General features: G+C 44.3%; 1 protein-coding gene across 1 annotated transcript in view; it reads left to right on the forward strand.

Moving 5' to 3' along the window:
• Window positions 1-2,147: 2,147 nt before the first annotated feature.
• Window positions 2,148-23,584, forward strand: part of LOC110513441 (protein APCDD1-like) — a 29,656-nt gene continuing 8,219 nt past the window's right edge. The window contains exons 1-5 of the mRNA XM_036986650.1: window positions 2,148-2,700; window positions 17,011-17,197; window positions 17,701-17,911; window positions 19,390-19,563; window positions 20,174-20,317. Of these exons, the coding sequence (XP_036842545.1) occupies window positions 2,661-2,700; window positions 17,011-17,197; window positions 17,701-17,911; window positions 19,390-19,563; window positions 20,174-20,317 (756 nt within the window). The 5' untranslated portion in view covers window positions 2,148-2,660. The remainder of the gene's footprint in view (window positions 2,701-17,010; window positions 17,198-17,700; window positions 17,912-19,389; window positions 19,564-20,173; window positions 20,318-23,584) is intronic.

Genomic DNA, 23,584 nt, shown 5'->3' on the forward strand with positions numbered 1-23,584 from the left:
CCCAAGGGCCAATATGATAGTAAGACAGAACTCCCAAGGGCCAATAGGATAGTAAGACAGAACTCCTGAAGGCCAATAGGATAGTAAGATAGAACTCCCAAGGGCCAATAGGATAGTAAGACAGAACTCCCGAAGGCCAATAGGAGAATAAGACAGAACTCCTGAAGGCCAATAGGAGAATAAGACAGAACTCCCGAAGGCCAATTGGATAAAATGACAGAACTCCTGAAGGCCAATAGGATAAAATGACAGAACTCCTGAAGGCCAATAGGAGAATAAGACAGAACTCCTGAAGGCCAATAGGAGAATAAGACAGAACTCCTGAAGGCCAATAGGAGAATAAGACAGAACTCCTGAAGGCCAATAGGCTCACAGGGAGGAATGTCAAAGCCAACAGATCAAATAAGCAAGAGGTCAAACCACCAAAGCCTTGATGCTAGTGTATGTGCGGGTGGGCGTGTATGTCTGTGTATGTATGTATGTATGTATGTATGTGTGTGTATGTGTGTGTGTGTGTGTGTCTGTCTGTCTGTCTGTCTGTCTGTCTGTCTGTCTGTCTGTCTGTCTGTCTGTCTGTCTGTCTGTATGTATGTATGTATGTGCGTGCGTTATGCGGGTGTTGAACAGAAAATCACTTGGTCTCACAACTCTCCCCTCCAGACACAAGTACAGATTAGAGGAGGAGGCAATGATTTGGAAATGGTCAAATATAGAATATAATACATCAATACCCTCTAAAACAGAGGAAATAAACATCACAATAAACTAATAATAAATATAATTATTAACAAATGAATAAACATTAATAAACATAACATTAATTAAATATTGTTATTATGTTGGCTAGTTTGGCAACTCTTGGATTCAACTCAATTTGAACACGTCTGACTATCATTTCTCTTTTCGTTGTAAGAACGAATAATAATGATCATGATAATAATAATAATGATAATAATAATCATGATAATAATAATAATGATAATAATGATAATAATGATAATAATAATCATGATAATAATGATAATGATAATAATGATAATAATAATGATAATAATAATCATGATAATAATAATCATGATAATAATAATAATGATAATAATGATAATAATAATGATAATAATAATAATAATGATAATAATAATAATCATGATAATAATAATAATGATAATAATGATAATAATAATGATAATAATAATAATAATGATAATAATAATAATAATGATAATAATAATGATAATAATGATAATAATAATGATAATAATAATAATAATTATTATTATTATTATTTTTAAAAAACAGAGTCCATTTATCTATGAAATATACTTATTTTTCAGTTGTATGTGCTTTAAAATAATTTTAAAAAATCTCAGTTTTGCATCTAATGTGAGAATGTAGACTAGGCTCATTCAGACAGTATATACAGTATCTCAGTGACCAGGCTACATAGCTACACACTCCACGCCCCCCCAATACAAACTCATCCGGATGGAGGTGGGGAGTTTACAGTACCTCAGTGACCAGGCTACATAGCTACACACTCCACGCCCCCCCAATACAAACTCACCCGGATGGAGGTGGGGAGTTTACAGTACCTCAGTGACCAGGCTACATGGCTACACCCTCCACGCCCCCCCAATACAAACTCATCGGATGGAGGTGGGGAGTTTACAGTACCTCAGTGACCTGGCTACATGGCTACACCCTCCACGCCCCCCCAATACAAACTCATCGGATGGAGGTGGGGAGTTTACAGTACCTCAGTGACCTGGCTACATGGCTACACCCTCCACGCCCCCCCAATACAAACTCATCGGATGGAGGTGGGGAGTTTACAGTACCTCAGTGACCTGGCTACACCCTCCACGCCCCCCCAATACAAACTCATCCGGATAGAGGTGGGGAGTTTACAGTACCTCAGTGACCAGGCTACATGGCTACACCCTCCACGCCCCCCCCAATATAAACTCATCCGGATGGAGTTGGGGAGTTTACAGTACCTCAGTGACCAGGCTACATGGCTACACCCTCCACGCCCCCCCCCAATACAAACTCATCGGATGGAGGTGGGGAGTTTACAGTACCTCAGTGACCAGGCTACTCCACGCCCCCCCAATCCAAACTCCTCCGGAAGGAGGAGTGGAGTTTACTCCCGCTCTCTATTCGAGGACACACGGGGTTCAGATCATAATGAATTAAACTCTGACAGAATACAGGTAGGATTCTTGTGTAGTACAGGAAAGAGCATGCTCATCAATACGCTATTTTATTCATTCGCGGGATGTTCTATGTCGTTTTGGAGAGACACGGAAAGGCAATTTAATTTCTGAAGCCGACATTTCTTCTCTTGGAATAGAACACAAGACGCACTTCAACTTCGGATTGGCTCGAGAGGAAACGTCGTTCGCTGCTTTGAAGCATACTAAGTAAATTAAATTATTCTTTGCGGTGACGAAAATTGAGTTTGAATACATTTAAATCGATATCTTCCACAGACACACACACACACACCGCTATTTCGTCTGATGTTTGGACGGCTATCACTGAGCCGAAACTATGTGATAGAAATCCGTCACGGATTTGACTAAAGACGCGCCGCAGATAAAGGAATAACAAATCTTCAGAGAAACAAAAAACCTCATCGCTGTCTGAAGTCTGACGGAATGGAGCCTTCCATAGTATTACTGCTTACGACACTTTTCGGTAAGATGTTAAATATATATGTTTACTGAAATACTATTCATGTGGTTCCTTGTCTAATCATGCTTTTGAAGTAACTATAATTGATCCTTTAAAAAAAAAATGAATAGTCCTTTTAATTGGAGTTAATATGAAATACGCGTTTAGGAATATAATCGTGTGCAGTTGATACATCTGGTTTCCCACTACTGTAATTACTAGACGTTATAGACCAGTGCTATTCAACTCTTACCCTACACGTTCCGGGGGGGGGGCTGGTTTTCTGTTCTATCTGATAGTTATCTACACCTACCTGTTGTCCCAGGTCTAAGGCAGTCCCCGATTAGAGGGGAACAATGACAACAAGCAGTGGGAACTGGGGGGGGTTCTAGGTCCAGAGTTGAGTTTGAGGGTTCTAGACCCTCCATATACGGCCAAACTATGTGCGTATAGTTAAGCTATTTTCAACATCTTGTTTTACTCTATAGGCCAAATATGACATATTATAAGGATAAAAACACCCATGAGTGGAAAAGTTGTCACCAGAACTTCCCACAGAGAACAGAGCATTTGGTAGTGACTTATGTTTGGCCACATTGGTGGACATATTTGAGGCAGAGAATGCAATATAGCGTAGCCATGGGCAACAGGGCAGATGAATCAGGGCCTGATTACTGTAAACATTCCTGCTGGGGCTCATTCACACCACTACACACACACACACACACACACCACTACACACACACACACACACACACACCACTACACACACCACTACACACACACACACACACACACACACACCACTACACACACACACCACTACACACACACACACACACACACACCACTACACACACACACACACACACACCACTACACACACACACACACACACACACACCACTACACACATACACACACACACACACACACCACTACACACACACACACACACACACACACCACTACACACACACACACACACACCACTACACACACACACCACTACACACATACACACACAACACTACACACATACCACTACACACATACACCACTACACACACACACACAACTACACACACCCACACACACCACTACACACACACACACACACACACACACACCACTACACACACCCCCACACACCACTACACATACACCACTACACACCACTACACGCACACCACTACACACACCACTGCACACACACCACAACACACACGCACACCACTACACACACCCACAACACACACACACACACCACAACACACACCCACACACACCCCACTGCACACACACCACAACACACACACACCCACCCACACACACACCACAACACACACCCACACACACACACCACTGCACACACCCCACTGCACACACACCACAACACACACCCACACACACCCCACTGCACACACACCACAACACACACACACCCACACACACACACACCACTGCACACACACCACTAAACACACACATTTACACACCACCACACACACACATACACACACCACCACACACACACACCACTACACACACACATATACACACCACTACGCACACACACACCACTGCACACACACACACACCATTACACAACTACACACACACACCACTACACACACACATATACACACCACTGCACACACACACACACACACACACACCATTACACGACTACACACACACACCACTACACACACACACATATACACACCACTGCACACACACACACACACACACACCATTACACGACTACACACACACACCACTACACACACACATATACACACCACTGCACACACACACACACACACACCATTACACAACTACACACTAGATTACTGGAATAGAACTGACCAGTTCCATCTGCTGGCTATGACAGTACAGACAATGAAGCCAAAGACTTGGCCAGGACTTCAAACGAGCTGCAAGAAACTAACATTCAATTAACTGGGGCGTTATTGTAGTCTTTCCTTACAGCTGTACAACCGGCCTCTCAGACTGGATCAGTGTCAGCTGTACAACCAGCCTCTCAGACTGGATCAGTGTCAGCTGTACAACCAGGCTGTCAGACTGGATGAGTGTCAGCTGTACAACCAGACTGTCAGACTGGATCAGTGTCAGCTGTACAACCAGCCTCTCAGACTGGATGAGTGTCAGCTGTACAACCGGCCTCTCAGACTGGATCAGTGTCAGCTGTACAACCAGGATCTCAGACTGGATCAGTGTCAGCTGTACAACCAGCCTCTCAGACTGGATCAGTGTCAGCTGTACAACCAGGCTGTCAGACTGGATCAGTGTCAGCTGTACAACCAGGCTGTCAGACTGGATCAGTGTCAGCTGTACAACCAGCCTCTCAGACTGGATGAGTGTCAGCTGTAGAACCAGCCTCTCAGACTGGATCAGTGTCAGCTGTACAACCAGCCTCTCAGACTGGATCAGTGTCAGCTGTACAACCAGCCTCTCAGACTGGATCAGTGTCAGCTGTACAACCAGCCTCTCAGACTGGATCAGTGTCAGCTGTACAACCAGGCTGTCAGACTGGATCAGTGTCAGCTGTAAAACCAGGCTGTCAGACTGGATCAGTGTCAGCTGTACAACCAGCCTCTCAGACTGGATCAGTGTCAGCTGTACAACCAGGCTGTCAGACTGGATCAGTGTCAGCTGTACAACCAGGCTCTCAGACTGGATCAGCGTCAGCTGTACAACCAGGCTCTCAGACTGGATCAGTGTCAGCTGTAAAACCAGGCTGTCAGACTGGATCAGTGTAGGCTGTAAAACCAGACTGTCAGACTGGATCAGTGTCAGCTGTAAAACCAGGCTGTCAGACTGGATCAGTGTAGGGTGTACAACCAGGCTGTCAGACTGGATCAGTGTAGGCTGTACAACCAGGCTGTCAGACTGGATCAGTGTCAGCTGTAAAACCAGGCTGTCAGACTGGATCAGTGTCAGCTGTAAAACCAGGCTGTCAGACTGGATCAGTGTCAGCTGTAAAACCAGGCTGTCAGACTGGATCAGTGTCAGCTGTACAACCAGGCTGTCAGACTGGATCAGTGTCAGCTGTAAAACCAGGCTGTCAGACTGGATCAGTGTCAGCTGTAAAACCAGGCTGTCAGACTGGATCAGTGTCAGCTGTAAAACCAGGCTGTCAGACTGGATCAGTGTAGGCTGTACAACCAGGCTGTCAGACTGGATCAGTGTCAGCTGTAAAACCAGGCTGTCAGACTGGATCAGTGTCAGCTGTAAAACCAGGCTGTCAGACTGGATCAGTGTCAGCTGTAAAACCAGACTGTCAGACTGGATCAGTGTAGACTGTAAAACCAGGCTGTCAGACTGGATCAGTGTAGGCTGTAAAACCAGGCTGTCAGACCGGATCAGTGTAGACTGTAAAACCAGGCTGTCAGACCGAATCAGTGTAGACTGTAAAACCAGGCTGTCAGACTGGATCAGTGTAGGCTGTAAAACCAGGCTGTCAGACCGGATCAGTGTAGACTGTAAAACCAGGCTGTCAGACTGGATCAGTGTAGGCTTTAAAACCAGGCTGTCAGACCGAGGTGAGGAGGATTATTTAAGATACTGTTTGCAGTGGACGTGAGCTTCGACTAGAAGCCAGTGTAGTGTGAGGAGAAGCGGGGTGACATGAGAGAACTTGGGAATGTTTGAACACCAGGCGGGTTGCAGTGTTCTGGATAAGTTGAAGGGGTTTGATGGCAGAAGCAGGGAGCCCAGCCAACAGACGGGAGATGACAAGTGCCTGGATTAGGACCTGCGCTGCTTCCTGTGTGAGGTAGGGTCGTACTCTACGGCTGTTGTAGAGCGTTAACCTGCAGGAACGGTGTTTGCAGAGAACGACAGGGTGTTGTCCAGGGTCACGCCGAGGTTCTTTGCACTCTGGGAGGGCGACACTGTGGAGTTGTCAACCGTGATGAGGTCTTTAAGCGGGGCAGGCCTTCCCCGGGAGGAAGAGCAGCTCCATCTTGTCCAGGTTGAGCTTGAGGTGGTGGGCCGACATCCAACCTGAGATATCTGCCGGGCACGTAGAGATGCGTGTCGCCACCTGGGTGTCAGAACGGGGGGGGGGGGGGGGGGGGGGGGGGGGGGGGAAGTAGCTGAGTTTCATCCTCATAGTAATAATACGAGAGACCATGTGAGGATATGACGGAGCTGAGTGACTTGGTCTATAGAGAGAAGAGGAGAGACCATGTGAGGATATGACGGAGCTGAGTGACTTGGTCTATAGAGAGAAGAGGAGAGACCATGTGAGGATATGACGGAGCTGAGTGACATGGTCTATAGAGAGTAGAGGAGAGACCATGTGAGGATATGACGGAGCTGAGTGACTTGGTCTATAGAGAGTAGAGGAGAGACCATGTGAGGATATGACAGAGCTGAGTGACTTGGTGTAGAGAGGAGAGGAGAGGTCCATCCTCATAGCAGTGATAAGAGATATCATGTGAGGATATGACAGAGCTGAGTAACTTGGTGTAGAGAGGAGAGGAGAGACCATGTGAGGATATGACAGAGCTGAGTGACTTGGTCTATAGAGAGAAGAGGAGAGACCATGTGAGGATATGACGGAGCTGAGTGACTTGGTCTATAGAGAGTAGAGGAGAGACCATGTGAGGATATGACGGAGCTGAGTAACTTGGTGTAGAGAGAGTAGAGGAGAGACCATGTGAGGATATGACGGAGCAGAGTGACTTGGTGTAGAGACAGTAGAGGAGAGATCCATCCTCATAGCAGTGATAGGAGAGACCATGTGAGGATATGACAGAGCTGAGTGACTTGGTGTAGAGAGAGTAGAGGGCTTAGAACCGAGCCCTTGGGGGACACCAGTAGCGAGAGTACGAGGAGCAGACACAGATCCTCTCCGCGTCACCTGGTAGGAGCGGTTTGCCAGGTAGGGTCCAATCCAAGGTACTTCATTATCCATTTGGTTAGAATATAAACCGACGTCGTCTTAGATATATGATGATGTCGGAGGAGGAGTTCTCAAAGCCAACGTTCACAACAGATGTGGAGTCCTCCAGCTCCAGCCCAGCCAGGCAGGGGTCCCAGTTGTGTTAGCTCAATGGTGGTGCTGGGCCAAACTACGTGGGCCAATTGGAAATGTTCACTGTGGTTTGGATCTCTGCTAGGAGCTCTGTGGTTCTCTTTGATTTAGATAGAAACCAATGGGAAATGATTGGTAGAGGAGGAGGAGGAAGAGGAAAGAGCCTGCCATTCGGCCTCGGATAGCAGTGGCTTTAGATATAGGACTAATGAAGGAAGGGTTATGGACTTCTACATGAAAGAAACATGAACCTTGAACCCCCCCCCCCCCCCCCCCCCCCCCCACACACACAGATACAGTGCTAACATCATTCTGAGGAGGACAAATATGGACATTGGTGAGATTGCTGTAATTATGTGTAGTTTTGATCAAAATATATATTTTATATCTATATATTTGAAAGTGTTTTCCTCCCTTGGTGTGAAAGTGTTTTCCTCCCTTGGTGTGAATGTGTTTCCCCCTTGGTGTGAAAGTGTTTCCCCCTTGGTGTGAAAGTGTTTTCCTCCCTTGGTGTGAAAGTGTTTCCCCCTTGGTGTGAAAGTGTTTTCCTCCCTTGGTGTGAAAGTGTTTCCCCCTTGGTGTGAAAGTGTTTTCCTCCCTTGGTGTGAAAGTGTTTCCCCCTTGGTGTGAAAGTGTTTTCCTCCCTTGGTGTGAAAGTGTTTCCCCCTTGGTGTGAAAGTGTTTTCCTCCCTTGGTGTGAAAGTGTTTTCCTCCCTTGGTGTGAAAGTGTTTTCCTCCCTTGGTGTGAAAGTGTTTTCCTCCCTTGGTGTGAAAGTGTTTTCCTCCCTTGGTGTGAAAGTGTTTTCCTCCCTTGGTGTGAAAGTGTTTTCCTCCCTTGGTGTGAAAGTGTTTTCCTCCCTTGGTGTGAAAGTGTTTCCCCCTTGGTGTGAATGTGTTCCCCCCTTGGTGTGAATGTGTTTTCCTCCCTTGGTGTGAAAGTGTTTCCCCCTTGGTGTGAAAGTGTTTCTCCCTTGGTGTGAAAGTGTTTCCCCCTTGGTGTGAAAGTGTTCCCCCCCTTGGTGTGAAAGTGTTCCCTCCCTTGGTGTGAAAGTGTTTTTCCCCCTTGGTGTGAAAGTGTTTGATGCAAGAAATGATGCATGAAACCACTTGACAAAATGAAATTAATTAACAGAGAATTAGACAATGTTGACTTATTTACATGTTCAAGCCTGTCTCAAAATACAACACTGCCCCTTTTATTAAATTAACATAAGCTGTTTACCTAACTGGCTTTTCAAATGCAGTTTGAAAAGTAGTCTACACGTTTTGTGCTCTTGTAGGCAGCAATAACTCCCCATTTCGGACCTATACTTATCTATAACTGGGCTAATAACTCGCTAACTAGCAAAGAACATCAACAAATGTTTACACTCTGATCTGAAGTAATCTGAAAAGCGCAATTCACTTGCAGATGATTGAAAGACTTGTGAGATACACCCCCCCCCCCCCCCCCGGACCGCCCCACCCACCCCACCCCCCCCCCCCCCAAACGTTAGGTTGCTGTCATCAAGGTGAGACATTCGGGCTCTTCAATCAGCTCTGCTTTAGCCAACCTCCGCATAGCGGTTGTTTTTGACTTTTTGATCATTGGGTTTACTTGATAGCTACCTACACAAATAGCTAGCTAGAACAAAGTGTTAATAAGATAAATGAATTTAAAAAGATTAAAAGCAATACAAATAAGTTATCCTTGTCTCACCTTGTTATCACATTCAATACCACCTTGCACAATCTTGCCTGAATCTAGCTGATCTAGGGTGTAATCATTAGTCCAACAGTTGCAAACAAGAGTTTCTATTGGACAAATTCAGGTATGTTTATCCCAGTTTCGTTCCGTTTCCTTCTGTTTAAGGAGAAGTATAGCTTTAATTCTATACACTTGTATCTTTTATCAACGTTTATGATGAGTATTCCTGTAAATTAATGTGGCTCTGCAAAATCACTGGATGTTTTGGAGGCAAATGTAAACTGCCAATGTAAACTGAGATTTTTGGATATAAATATGAACTTTATCGAACAAAACATACATGTATTGTGTAACATGAAGTCCTATGAGTGCCATTTGATGAAGATCATCAAAGGTTAGTGATTACTTTTATCTCTATTTCTGCTTTTTTGTGACTCATCTCTTTGGCTGGAAAATGGCAGTTTTTTTGTGACTAGGCGCTGACCTAACATAATCACATAGTATACTTTCGTCGTAAAGCTTTTTTGAGATCGGACACTATGGTGGGATTAACAACAAGTTTATCTTTAAAATGGTGTATAACACTTGTATGTTTGAGGAATTTTAATTATGAGATTACTGTTTGAATTTGGGACCCTGCACTTTCACTGGCTGATTTAAAATCGATCCCGTTAATAACGGGATTTCAGCCGTAGGAAGTTAATGCAACCGCTGTGTCAGATTTTAAAAAAAAGCTTTACGGCAAAAGCAAACCATGCGATAATCTGAGTACAACGCTCAGCCACCATACAGATACCCGCCAAGTTGTGGAGTCAACAAAAGTCAGAAATAGCATTATAAATATTCACTTACCTTTGATGATCTTCATCAGAATGCACTCCCAGGAATCCCAGTTCCACAGTAAATGTTTGTTTTGTTCGATAAAGTCCATCATTTATGTCCAAATACCTCCTTTTCGTTTGCACGTTTAGTCCAGTAATCCAAATGCACAACTAGGAGCACTAGGAGCACTAGGACCAGACGAAAAAAGAAAGTTATATTACAGTTCATAGAATCATGTCAAACAATGTATAGAATCAATCTTTAGGATGTTTTTATCATGAATCTTCAATAATGTTTCAACCGGACAATTTCTTTGTCTTTAGAAATGAAAAGGAACAGAGTTCGTGCTCACGGCAGTGCACGTAACTAAACTAAAGGATTTCAAATGACATCAAATCAAATGTATTTATATAGCCCTTCGTACATCAGCTGATATCTCAAAGTGCTGTACAGAAACCCAGCCTAAAACCCCAAACAGCAAGCAATACAGGTGTAGAAGCACGGTGGCTAGGAAAAACTCTCTAGAAAGGCTAAAACCCTAGAAAGGCAAATTTCCCACTTCCTGGTTGGATTTTTCTCAGGTTTTCGCCTGCCATATGAGTTATGTTATACTCACAGACATCATTCAAACAGTTTTAGAAACTTCAGAGTGTTTTCTATCCAGAGTGTTTTCTATTCTACAGTAGTCCCCATTCTACAGTAGGTCCCCATTCTACAGTAATCCCCATTCTACAGTAGATCCCATTCCACAAACGTCCCATTCTACAGTAGGTCCCCATTTTACAGTAATCCCCATTCTACGGAAGTCCCCATTCTACAGTAGGTCCCCATTCTATAGTACGTCCCCCTTCTACAGTGGTCCCCATTCTACAGTAGGTCCCCATTCTACAGTAGGTCCCCATTCTACAGTAGATCCCCATTCTACAGTAGGTCCCCATCCTAGGAAAGTGTTCCTCTGATTCAATCTCTATTTGTATAACATCCCAGCAGATTTCTCCTTCTCCAGATAAGGGATGTGTCCCCAATGGCAGCCTATTCCCTACATAGTGCACTACCTTCGACCAAGGCCAGACCAGAGCGGTTTCCTCCTTCTCCAGATCAGCTGTACTGTAATCTGTAATCCACCATACCTGATTCATAGGACTCCATCCTCCCAGCGTGTGTCTGTGTGGTGTGTGTGTGTGTGTGCGCGTGCGTACGTACGATAAGGTTGTTCCTCCCAGGTTTGGCTGTAGCGTGTGTCTGTGTGGTGTGTGTGTGTGCGTCTGTGTGGTGTGTGTGTGTATGTGCGCGTGTGTGCGTACGATAAGGTTGTTCCTCCCAGGTTTGGCTGTAGCGTGTGTCTGTGTGGTGTGTGTGTGTGCGTCTGTGTGGTGTGTGTGTGTGTGTGTGTGTGCGCGTGCGTACGTACGATAAGGTTGTTCCTCCCAGGTTTGGCTGTAGTAGAAGGATGTCTGTTTTACCTCAGAATCTGATGGTCTCCTGAGCCCTGTGTTTCCATCCTCTTGTCATTGAGAGGAAACCCCATTGAATACCTTATCTGAATATTTGATGGAGGTGTGTGTGTGTGTGTGTGTGTGTGTGTGTGTGTGTACATATGTGTGTCAGGCGTTTGTACTGTAGACCTTAACAGTTCACCTCGCATTCATTCACATGCCAGTAAAGCTGTGTTTCAACATGCAGTAATTCCGACTAACGGATTTCTGGATGAGAAAGTGTTTACATACGCACACACACACACACACACACACACACACACACACACACACACACACACACACACACACACACACACACACACAGCCTTCGGAAAGTATTCAGACCCCTTTACTTATTCCACATGTTGTTACTTTACAGCCTTATTCTAAAAAAAAAAAAGTTTAATTTTATTTTTTTAACACAGCAATATGTACACACTATCCCAATAATGACAAAGCGAAAACAGTTTTTTTAAGAAATGTTTGTACATTTATTAAAATAAAAACGCTGACCTATCACATTTACTTAGGTATTCAGACCCTTTTGCGATGAGACTTGAAATTCAACTCAGGTGCATCCTGTTTCCCATTGATCATCCTTGAGATGTTTCTACAAGTTGATTGGAGTCCACCTGTGGTAAATTCAATTGATTGGACATGATTTGGAAAAGGCACACACCTGTCTATATAACGTCCCACAGTTGACAGTGCATGTCAGCGCAAAAACCAAGCGACGATATCAAAGGAATTGTCCGTAGAGCTCAGAGACAAGATTGTGTCGAGGCACAGATCTGGGGAAGGGTACCAAAAAATGTCTGCAGCATTGAAGGTCCCCAAGAACACAGTGGCCTCCATCATTCTTAAATCGAAGAAGTTTGGAACCACCACCAATCAGGCCTTTATGGTAGAGTGGCGAGATGGAAGCCACTCCTCAGTAAAAGGCACATGACAACCTGCTTGGAGTTTGCCAAAGGCACCTAAAGGACTCAGACCATGAGAAACAAGATTCTCTGGTCTGATGAAACCAAGATTCAACTCTTTGGCCTGAATGCCGAGCATCATGTCTGGAGGAAACCTGGCACCATCCCTACGGTGAAGCATGGTGGTGGCAGCATCATGCTATGAGGATGTTTTTCAGCGGCAGGGACTGGGAGACTAGTCAGGATCGAGGGAAAGATGAACGGAGCGAAGTACAGAGAGATCCTTGATGAAATCCTGCTCCAGAGCTCTCAGGACCTCAGACTAGGGCGAAGGTTATCCTTCCAACAGGACAATGACCCTAAGCACACAGCCAAGACAACGCAAGAGTGGCTTCGGGACAAGTCTCTGAATGTTCTTGAGTGGCCCAGCAGGAGCCCGGTCTTGAACCCAATCAAACATCTCTGGAGAGACCTGAAAATAGCTGTGCAGCGATGCTCCTCATACAACCTGACAGAGCTTGAGAGGATCTGCAGAGAAGAATGGGAGAAAATCCTCAAATACAAGTGTACCAAGTTTGTAGCGTTGTACCCAAGAAGACTCAAGGCTGTAATCGCTGCCAAAGGTGCTTCAACAAAGTACTGAGTAAAGGGTCTGAATATTTATGTAAATGTGATATGTTTTATTATTATGAATAAATTAGCCCAAAATTCTAAAAACCTGTTTTTGCTTTGTCATTATGGGGTATTGTGATGTCATTACGGGGTATTGTGATGTCATTACGGGGTATTGTGATGTCATTATGGGATATTGTGATGTCATTATGGGGTATTGTGATGTCATTACGGGGTATTGTGACATCATTACGGGGTATTGTGACGTCATTACGGGGTATTGTGACGTCATTACGGGGTATTGCTTCTACACCTGCATTGCTTGCTGTTTGGGGTTTTAGGCTGGGTTTCTGTACAGCACTTTGAGATATCAGCTGATGTACGAAGGGCTATATAAATACATTTGATTTGATTTGATTTATTGTGACGTCATTACGGGGTATTGTGATGCCATTACGGGGTATTGTGATGTCATTACGGGGTATTGTGATGTCATTACGGGGTATTGTGATGTCATTACGGGGTATTGTGATGTCATTACAGGGTATTGTGATGTCATTACGGGGTATTGTGATGATGTCATTACGGGGTATTGTGATGTCATTACAGGGTATTCTGTGTAGATTGATGAGGGGAAAAAAACAATTCAATCAATTTTAGAATAAGGCTGTAACATAAAATGTGTAAAATGTAATCGGGTCTGAATACTTTACGAATGTAACACATCTCTCCAGACTAACTCAGACACACACCGCCCGGTGTTTTCTGGTATCCCAAGTCCGAACACAATTCTGTTCAGGGCCGTTCCTCTGAAAGGAGGAGGCATAAACGCTCACACACTTATTGTGTCCTTCTTATTTTAATTTCTCCTGTTCTACCTTGTGTTTTTTCAAGTCAGAGCAAATTCTTCTTTACAATGACGGCCTAGGAACAGTTGGCAGAATGACAGATTTGTATCTTGTCAGCTAGGGGATTTGAACTTGCAACCTTTCGGTTACTAGTCAAACGCTCTAACCACTAGGCTACCCTGCCGTCCCTTCATTATTATTGATTACTGTATTGTTGGTTTTAGAGATTGCAAGAAAGGTATTTATTTGTATTTGTGCACATGACATTAAAGCGTGAAGCTTTGGGGTGACGTGAATGGGCTGCTGGTGCACACCAGACAGACAGACAGAGATACATTCGCTGGCGGAGAGAAGAGATCTGTGAAGTGCAAAGTGATCTCCTTGACACGGCCCCTGTGTGTGTGTGTGTGTGTGTGTGTGTGTGTGTGACCACACTGACAGCGTTATGCTTAGTATCACTCCGGTATTCATATCTACTAAACACACGCCAAGTCACTCCAGATTCCAAGGTGAAATTCAACGTTTGTCCCCAGGATTGTGGGAGATGTATTTAAAAAATTTTTTAAAAAGAAGCTGGTAAACAACCAACAGACAGTTGGTCTTGATACAGACCGACACCAAAGAGATGCTGTGTGTGTTGTCGTTGTGTTTTAACAGTCGTGTTAATGTCCGTGAGACTCAACTGAAACAAACAGGCTCAATAGTTCACCTCTCCTCCATCCAGGAATGCGGTTTCCCGGTGAGCCGACATGTGCAGCGCTCACCGTGAACATTGCCTTTAAAATTTCAATCACACTGAGGGCGGATCTTCCACGTACGGATTGAATCTAGCCCTTTACTCCGTGAGGAAACCTTTCCCAGGTGTGACAGACTGACTAAAGTTATTAACCAATCTCATAGTGATGCAAGGGTTAAATTGATGTTTAATCCCTGACGATGACACGGGTTAAATTGATGTTTAATCCCTGATGATGACAAGGGTTAAATTGACTAGATGTTTAATCCCTGACGATGACAAGGGTTAAATTGACTACATTAAACTTTGTATCACTTCAAAAGAGATTCGGCTTAATGAAAATGGTAATGAAGAATGTTAAAAGCAGCATTTTCTTTGTTTGAATGGTGTGGGTCGTACCCCAAGAACAGAATGGTGTGGGGCGTACCCCAACAACAGAATGGTGTGGGGCGTACCCCAACAACAGAATGGTGTGGGGCGTACCCCAACAACAGAATGGTGTGGGTCGTACCCCAACAACAGAATGGTGTGAACGTACCCCAACAACAGAATGGTGTGGGGCGTACCCCAACAACAGAATGGTGTGGGGCGTACCCCAACAACAGAATGGTGTGGGTCGTACCCCAACAACAGAATGGTGTGGGGCGTACCCCAACAACAGAATGGTGTGGGTCGTACCCCAACAACAGAATGGTGTGGGTCGTACCCCAACAACAGAATGGTGTGAACGTACCCCAAGAACAGAATGGTGTGAACGTACCCCAACAACAGAATGGTGTGAACGTACCCCAACAACAGAATGGTGTGGGGCGTACCCCAACAACAGAATGGTGTGGGGCGTACCCCAACAACAGAATGGTGTGGGGCGTACCCCAACAACAGAATGGTGTGGGTCGTACCCCAACAACAGAATGGTGTGGGTCGTACCCCAACAACAGAATGGTGTGGGCGTACCCCAACAACAGAATGGAATGGTGTGGGTCGTACCCCAACAACAGAATGGAATGGTGTGGGTCGTACCCCAACAACAGAATGGTGTGGGCGTACCCCAACAACAGAATGGTTAGGTTGGTTGTAGATGGAAGGCCGTGTTGCCCAACAGAGATCTTCCTGTCCTCGGAAGAATGTCTCTGGTGGTAAATTGGATACGTTGTAGTATCGTCGTTGTGTGTTAGACTGGATCCGTCGTTCGTCCTTTCCTAGCCCACGTTTACAGCGGCCGTTGCTAACTCAACGGCTAGGAGGTATCACTTCTGCAGTGAATAAGAGTTCAAAGTTCATACCATTCACAACCAAAGCTTACGCTGAGGTTGGCTTCGTTCTGTAGTTGACATGTTAGTCCTTTTCAACGTGGGACCGTCGTCCTCACGTCCTCGGAACCGGAGGTTACATTTTCGTCAAGGGCTTATATAGTGGAGGGAGAGAAGGGTGTGTTTCATAGTTTATAACCTATGTCTCTTCACAGGGGCGGGCCACTGATTGAGCAGAGCTCTAACCTTATGAAAACCCAATTCTCTCACTTGGAAGCTAAAATTACATTGAATCTTTTCACAAATAGTTTCATATTTATACATTTAAATTGCACAACAATTCCATGTGAATCTGATAACTAGAATGTGTAGACTTTCCCAGATACAGTTTATGTCGTCCTGTCATCAGTCATAATGTCTCAGATGACAACCGAACTGACATCATATTCATTAAGTACCAACGCATATTTTCAACTGGTTCTATTACCAAAATATGGTTCCTTCCCCCCATCTTTTGATGTTCCCTGACTCTCTATGTTTAACAAAGGCTCTTCAAGAGTCCTTCAGTAGAGTCAAGAGAGAGGCGTAGGGGAGAAAGGTATTTATGGGGGGGGGGTCATAAACCTTACCCACAGGCCAACATCATGACACCGGTCATCGATAATATTAATGACAAGTAACGGCTGATTGGTCAGCTCAATGAGCCAACATGACATCCTGTTCTATGAGGAAATAGCAAGCATTTTTACAACAGTCTGTTTGAGATACGAGTTTGAGGTGGGGTTTTAAAGTGTTTTTTTCTTCTCAAATATATGCTTTGGACACAGTATTATTTGGGTGTAAGTTAACTGAATATGAACTATAAAAAGTGAGATTTTCATTGGACAATTACTTTAACTGTTGTCTCTCTTAGGTTTGGGTGAGGGGTCGTCCCACAACTACTCAGAGGGCCGCTCCAACCGCCTGCTGTCCCTGGAGAAGATGTTCGGTCGTCCTGCGAAACACTCCCAGTGTCATCACAAGTTGAAACATCTCCACCACGGGGCCCGGATCACCGTCCAGATGCCCCCCAACATAGAGGGTCACTGGGTCTCTACCAGGTAAAACTAACCCTAGCTCCGATCCTAACCTCATCGCAACAGAGTGACACTGGGGCCGGGACTCAATTAAAGGCACGTTGTAGCCAAGCACATTGTTCTTGACGTTTTTAGGGAAATCAAACTCCTCTCCCCGTCCACCTCTCTCTAAGTCCTCTCCCCATCCACTTTTCTCTAAGTCCTCTCCCCATCCACCTCTCTCTAAGTCCTCTCCCCATCCATCTCTCTCCAAGTCCTCTCCCCATCCACCTCTCTCTAAGTCCTCTCCCCATCCACCTCTCTCTAATTCCTCTCCCCATCCACCTCTCTCTAAGTCCTCTCCCATCCATCTCTTTCTAAGTCCTCTATCTACCTCTTTCTAAGTCCTCTCTATCTACCTCTCTCTAAGTCCTCTCCCCATCCACCTCACTCTAATTCCTCTCCCCCATCCACCTCTCTCTAAGTCCTCTCCCCCATCCACCTCTCTAACTCATCTCCCCATCCACCTCTCTCTCTCCGTCTGCCAGCTGTGAGGTACGTCCTGGCCCAGAGTTCCTGACGCGGTCGTACCGGTTCTTCCCGAACAACACATTCCAGGCCAACCAGTTCTACTACAGGGACAACCACTGCACCAGCCCCACCTACACCCTGGTGGTCCAGGGACGGCTGAGGCTCAGACAGGCCTCCTGGATCATCAGAGGAGGAACAGAGGCTGACTACCAGCTTCACCACACACAGGTAGGGGTTGTTTTAGTGTGTGTGTGAGTGTGTGTGTGACAACAGTAAAACTCCTTGCTCAACTAGATTAATTTACTAGTGTGTTAAAGCCCTGGTCAGTCAGTGTCTTAAAGCCCTGGCCAGTCAGTTTGTTAAAGCCCTGGTCAGTCAGTGTGTTAAAGCCCAGGTCAGTCAGTGTGTTAAAGCCCAGGTCAGTCAGTGTGTTAATTAAAGCCCTGGTCAGTCAGTGTGTTAAAGCCCATGTCAGTCAGTGTGTTAATTAAAGCCCTGGTCAGTCAGTGTGTTAATTAAAGCCCTGGTCAGTCAGTGTGTTAAAGCCCTGGTCAGTCAGTGTGTTAAAACCCTTGTCAGTCAGTGTGTTAAAGCCCTGGTCAGTCAGTGTGTTAAAGCCCTGGTCAGTCAGTGTGTTAAAGCCCTGGTCAGTCAGTGTTAATTAAAGCCCTGGTCAGTCAGTGTGTTAATTAAAGCCCTGGTCAGTCAGTGTGTTAATTAAAGCCCTGGTCAGTCAGTGTGTTAATTAAAGCCCTGGTCAGTCAGTGTGTTAAAGCCCTGGTCAGTCAGTGTCTTAAAGCCCTGGCCAGTCAGTTTGTTAAAGCCCTGGTCAGTCAGTGTGTTAAAGCCCAGGTCAGTCAGTGTGTTAAAGCCCAGGTCAGTCAGTGTGTTAATTAAAGCCCTGGTCAGTCAGTGTGTTAAAGCCCATGTCAGTCAGTGTGTTAATTAAAGCCCTGGTCAGTCAGTGTGTTAATTAAAGCCCTGGTCAGTCAGTGTGTTAAAGCCCTGGTCAGTCAGTGTGTTAAAACCCTTGTCAGTCAGTGTGTTAAAGCCCTGGTCAGTCAGTGTGTTAAAGCCCTGGTCAGTCAGTGTGTTAAAGCCCTGGTCAGTCAGTGTTAATTAAAGCCCTGGTCAGTCAGTGTGTTAATTAAAGCCCTGGTCAGTCAGTGTGTTAATTAAAGCCCTGGTCAGTCAGTGTGTTAAAGCCCTGGTCAGTCAGTGTGTTAATTAAAGCCCTGGTCAGTCAGTGTGTTGATTAAAGCCCTGGTCAGTCAGTGTGTTAAAGCCCTGGTCAGTCAGTGTGCTAATTTAAGCCCAGGTCAGTCAGTGTGTCAATTAAAGCCCTGGTCAGTCAGAGTGCTAATTAAAGCCCAGGTCAGTCAGTGTGTTAATTAAAGCCCTGGTCAGTCAGTGTGTTAATTAAAGCCCTGGTCAGTCAGTGTGTTAAAGCCCTGGTCAGTCAGTGTGTTAATTAAAGCCCTGGTCAGTCAGTGTGTTGATTAAAGCCCTGGTCAGTCAGTGTGTTAAAGCCCTGGTCAGTCAGTGTGCTAATTTAAGCCCAGGTCAGTCAGTGTGTCAATTAAAGCCCTGGTCAGTCAGAGTGCTAATTAAAGCCCAGGTCAGTCAGTGTGTTAATTAAAGCCCTGGTCAGTCAGTGTGTTAATTAAAGCCCTGGTCAGTCAGTGTGTGTTCATCCCACTACCCAGGTGGTGTGTCACAGCGCGGCCGTGGCCAGGGACCTGAGCCAGAGGTTAAACCAGAGCTGTCCGGGCACCGTGAGGATCAAAGCACCCTGGGAACCCAACGTCAGCTACGAGCTGTGGAACGAGGAGGGCTGTGACTGTTCCAGAGAGATCAACCTCTCCATACACGAGCTACAGGTTAGTGAGGAGGACTAGTAACCAGAGGGTCGACGGTTCGAATCTCATTCCCGACTAGAAAAAAAAATATGCAATGGGACTGGCAACCACAGGGTTGCGCTGGCATCAATATCCACTAGTAACCCTTTGAACAGAGGCTCTTAACCTCTAGATACTGACCATGGGAGAGTTGCAGTGTGGCTTTCTGTTAGACATGAGTGTACGTTGGACCACAGAATAAAACACGTTTTGAATTATATGTCTATGAATCATTCTTCTTCTATGTCTATATCTATATATCTATCTATATCTATATATCTATCTATATCTATATGTCTATATCTATATATCTATCTATATCTATATGTCTATATCTATATATCTATCTATATCTATATATCTATATCTATATATCTATCTATATCTATATGTCTATATCTATATATCTATCTATATCTATATATCTATATATCTATCTATATCTATATGTCTATCTATATCTATATATCTATATCTATATGTCTATCTATATCTATATGTCTATATCTATATATCTATCTATATCTATCTGTCTATATCTATATATCTATCTATATCTATATGTCTATGAATCATTCTTCTCCTCCTGCAGCTGCTGCGTGTGGAGAAACAGTACCCTCATCATAACTTGGACCACATGGTTGAAGAGCTGTTCCTGGGAGACATCCACACTGAGGTAGCCCAGAGGATGTACTATAGACCCTCTAGTTACCAGGCCGCGCTACAGAGTGCCAAGGTCAGTGTGCTGCTCTGTATGCTAGTGGGGCTGAAGGTTGTACAGATTTAAGACGTTAGGTTGAAGACTGTTCCTGGTGTTGTCTGTGTACTTACTGCCTCCCAGACCATGACATACTGATACCATACTGATACCATAACATACTGATACTATGACATACTGATACCATACTGATACTATGACATACTGATACCATAACATACTGATAGCATACTGATACTATGACATACTGATATCATACAGATACTATGACATACTGATACCATGACATACTGATACTATGACATACTGATACTATGACATACTGATACCATACTGATACTATGACACACTGATATCATACAGATACTATGACATACTGATACCATGACATACTGATACTTTGACATACTGATACCATGACACACTGATACCATGACATACTGATACCATACTGATACCATAACATACTGATACTATGACATACTGATACTATGACATACTGATACCATGACATACTGATATCATACTGATACTATGACATACTGATACCATGACATACTGATACTATGACATACTGATACTATGACATACTGATACCATACTGATACTATGACATACTGATACCATGACATACTGATAGCATACTGATACTATGACATACTGATATCATACTGATACTATGACATACTGATATCATACTGATACTATGACATACTGATACCATGACATACTGATACTATGACATACTGATACTATGACATACTGATACTATGACATACTGATACCATACTGATACTATGACATACTGATACCATGACATACTGATACCATACTGATACTATGACATACTGATATCATACAGATACTATGACATACTGATACCATGACATACTGATAGCATACTGATACTATGACATACTGATATCATACTGATACTATGACATACTGATACCATGACATACTGATACTATGACATACTGATATCATACTGATACTATGACATACTGATACCATGACATACTGATACCATACTGATACCATACTGATACTATGACGTACTGATACCATGACATACTGATAGCATACTGATACCATGACATACTGATACCATACTGATATCATACTGATACCATGACATACTGATTCCATGACACACTGATACCATGACATACTGTTACCATGGCATACTGATAGCATACTGATACCATGACATACTGATACCATACTGATACTATGACATACTGATACTATACTGATACTATGACATACTGATACCATCACATACTGATACTATGACATACTGATACCATACTGATACTATGACATACTGATACCATGACATACTGATACCATGACATACTGATACCATGACATACTGATACCATACTGATACTATGACATACTGATACCATGACATACTGATACCATGACACTGATACCATACTGATACCATGACATACTGATACCATGACATACTGATACCATACTGATACCATGACATACTGGTACCATACTGATACCATGATATACTGATACTATGACATACTGATACCATGACATACTGATACCATACTGATACAATGACATACTGATACTATGACTTACTGATACCATGACTTACTGATACCATGACTTACTGATACCATACTGATACCATGACATACTGATACCATGACACACTGATACCATGACATACTGATACCATGACACACTGATACCATGACATACTGATACCATGACATACTGATACCATACTGATACTATGACATACTGATACCATGACACACTGATACCATGCCATACTGATTCCATGACACACTGATACCATGACATACTGATACCATGACATACTGATACCATACTGATACTATGACATACTGATACCATGACACACTGATACCATGACATACTGATACCATGGCATACTGATACCATGTCCAGTTGCTTTCCACTTCTTTACATATCAAGGCCCAAGTCATTTTAATTCCTGATCGTGCTCTTGATGAGGATGTGATTTTAACTGTTTATAGTTGAACAGAGGTTGTCCTGCTCCATGTAACCTTATAGTCATGCTGTGAAACCAGCTCCGTCGAATAGATTACCCTGAGATCCTCTGGAGTGGCCTGTCTAAACAACCATTACATCTGTACCACGCTGACCCAGCTCCATTTCACTGGACTGGTAATGCAAACAGCGACTGGGCACCCTATGGGCCCTGGTCAAAAGTAGTGCACTATATAGGGAATAGGGTGCCATTTGGGACATAAACGAGTGGTTAAGGTGAGGAGCCATGACAAGACTAGCTACGTTGTGTTGCTCTAACGACCAGTGCTGCAGAGGGAAGCACCTCAGGGCCGGTTGAGAAGAGAAACAGGGGGGGGGGGGACATGAAACCTGGGTACGTCCCAAATTACACATTATTGCCTACATAGTGCACTACTTTTGGCCAAAAGCCTATGGGCCTTGGTGAAAAGAAGTACCCTATATGGAGAAAGGGGTTTCAATTGGAATGTGAAACCTTCCGTCTCTGGTAGTGATCAACGTGCGGCATTCCTAGAATTTGGAATCATGCAGCCTTATGAATGATTCCGGACCGAACATCCCGACTCTGATTTCATGCATACCCCTGTATGTTTCTCTCTGTATGTTTGTCTCTGTCTGTCTGTCTGTCTGTCTGTCTGTCTGTCTGTCTGTCTGTCTGTCTGTCTGTCTGTCTGTCTGTCTGTCTGTCTGTCTGTCTGTCTGTCTGTCTGTCTGTCTCTCTCTCTCTCTCTCTCTCTCTCTCTCTCTGTCTCTCTCTCTGTCTGTCTCTCTCTCTCTCTCTCTGTCTCTCTGTCTCTCTCTCTCTCTCTCTCTCTCTCTCTCTCTCTCTCTCTCTCTCTGTCTCTCTCTCTGTCTGTCTCTCTCTCTCTCTCTCTCTGTCTCTCTCTCTGTCTGTCTCTCTCTCTCTCTCTCTCTCTCTCTCTCTGTCTCTGTCTCTCTCTCTGTCTGTCTCTCTCTCTCTCTCTCTCTCTCTCTCTCTCTCCGTGCAGTAGGTCCAGCATATCTTATCTACCATAATCAAAGCACACTAGCAGCATTTCCATTTTCCATGAGCTCTAATCAAATACAGGCAGCTTGGAGGTCATCAAAAAACATTTCCCTTGTCCAATAGTTTGCCTTCTATTCCTGAAATAAAGTCTTATAATAAACCCCAGGAAGAGTAGCTGCTGCCTTGACAGGAACTAATGGGGATCCATAATAAACCCCAGGAAGAGTAGCTGCTGCCTTGACAGGAGCTAATGG

The sequence above is a fragment of the Oncorhynchus mykiss genome, chromosome 8, assembly GCF_013265735.2.
Source record: "Oncorhynchus mykiss isolate Arlee chromosome 8, USDA_OmykA_1.1, whole genome shotgun sequence".
Taxonomy (NCBI): Eukaryota; Metazoa; Chordata; class Actinopteri; order Salmoniformes; family Salmonidae; genus Oncorhynchus; species Oncorhynchus mykiss.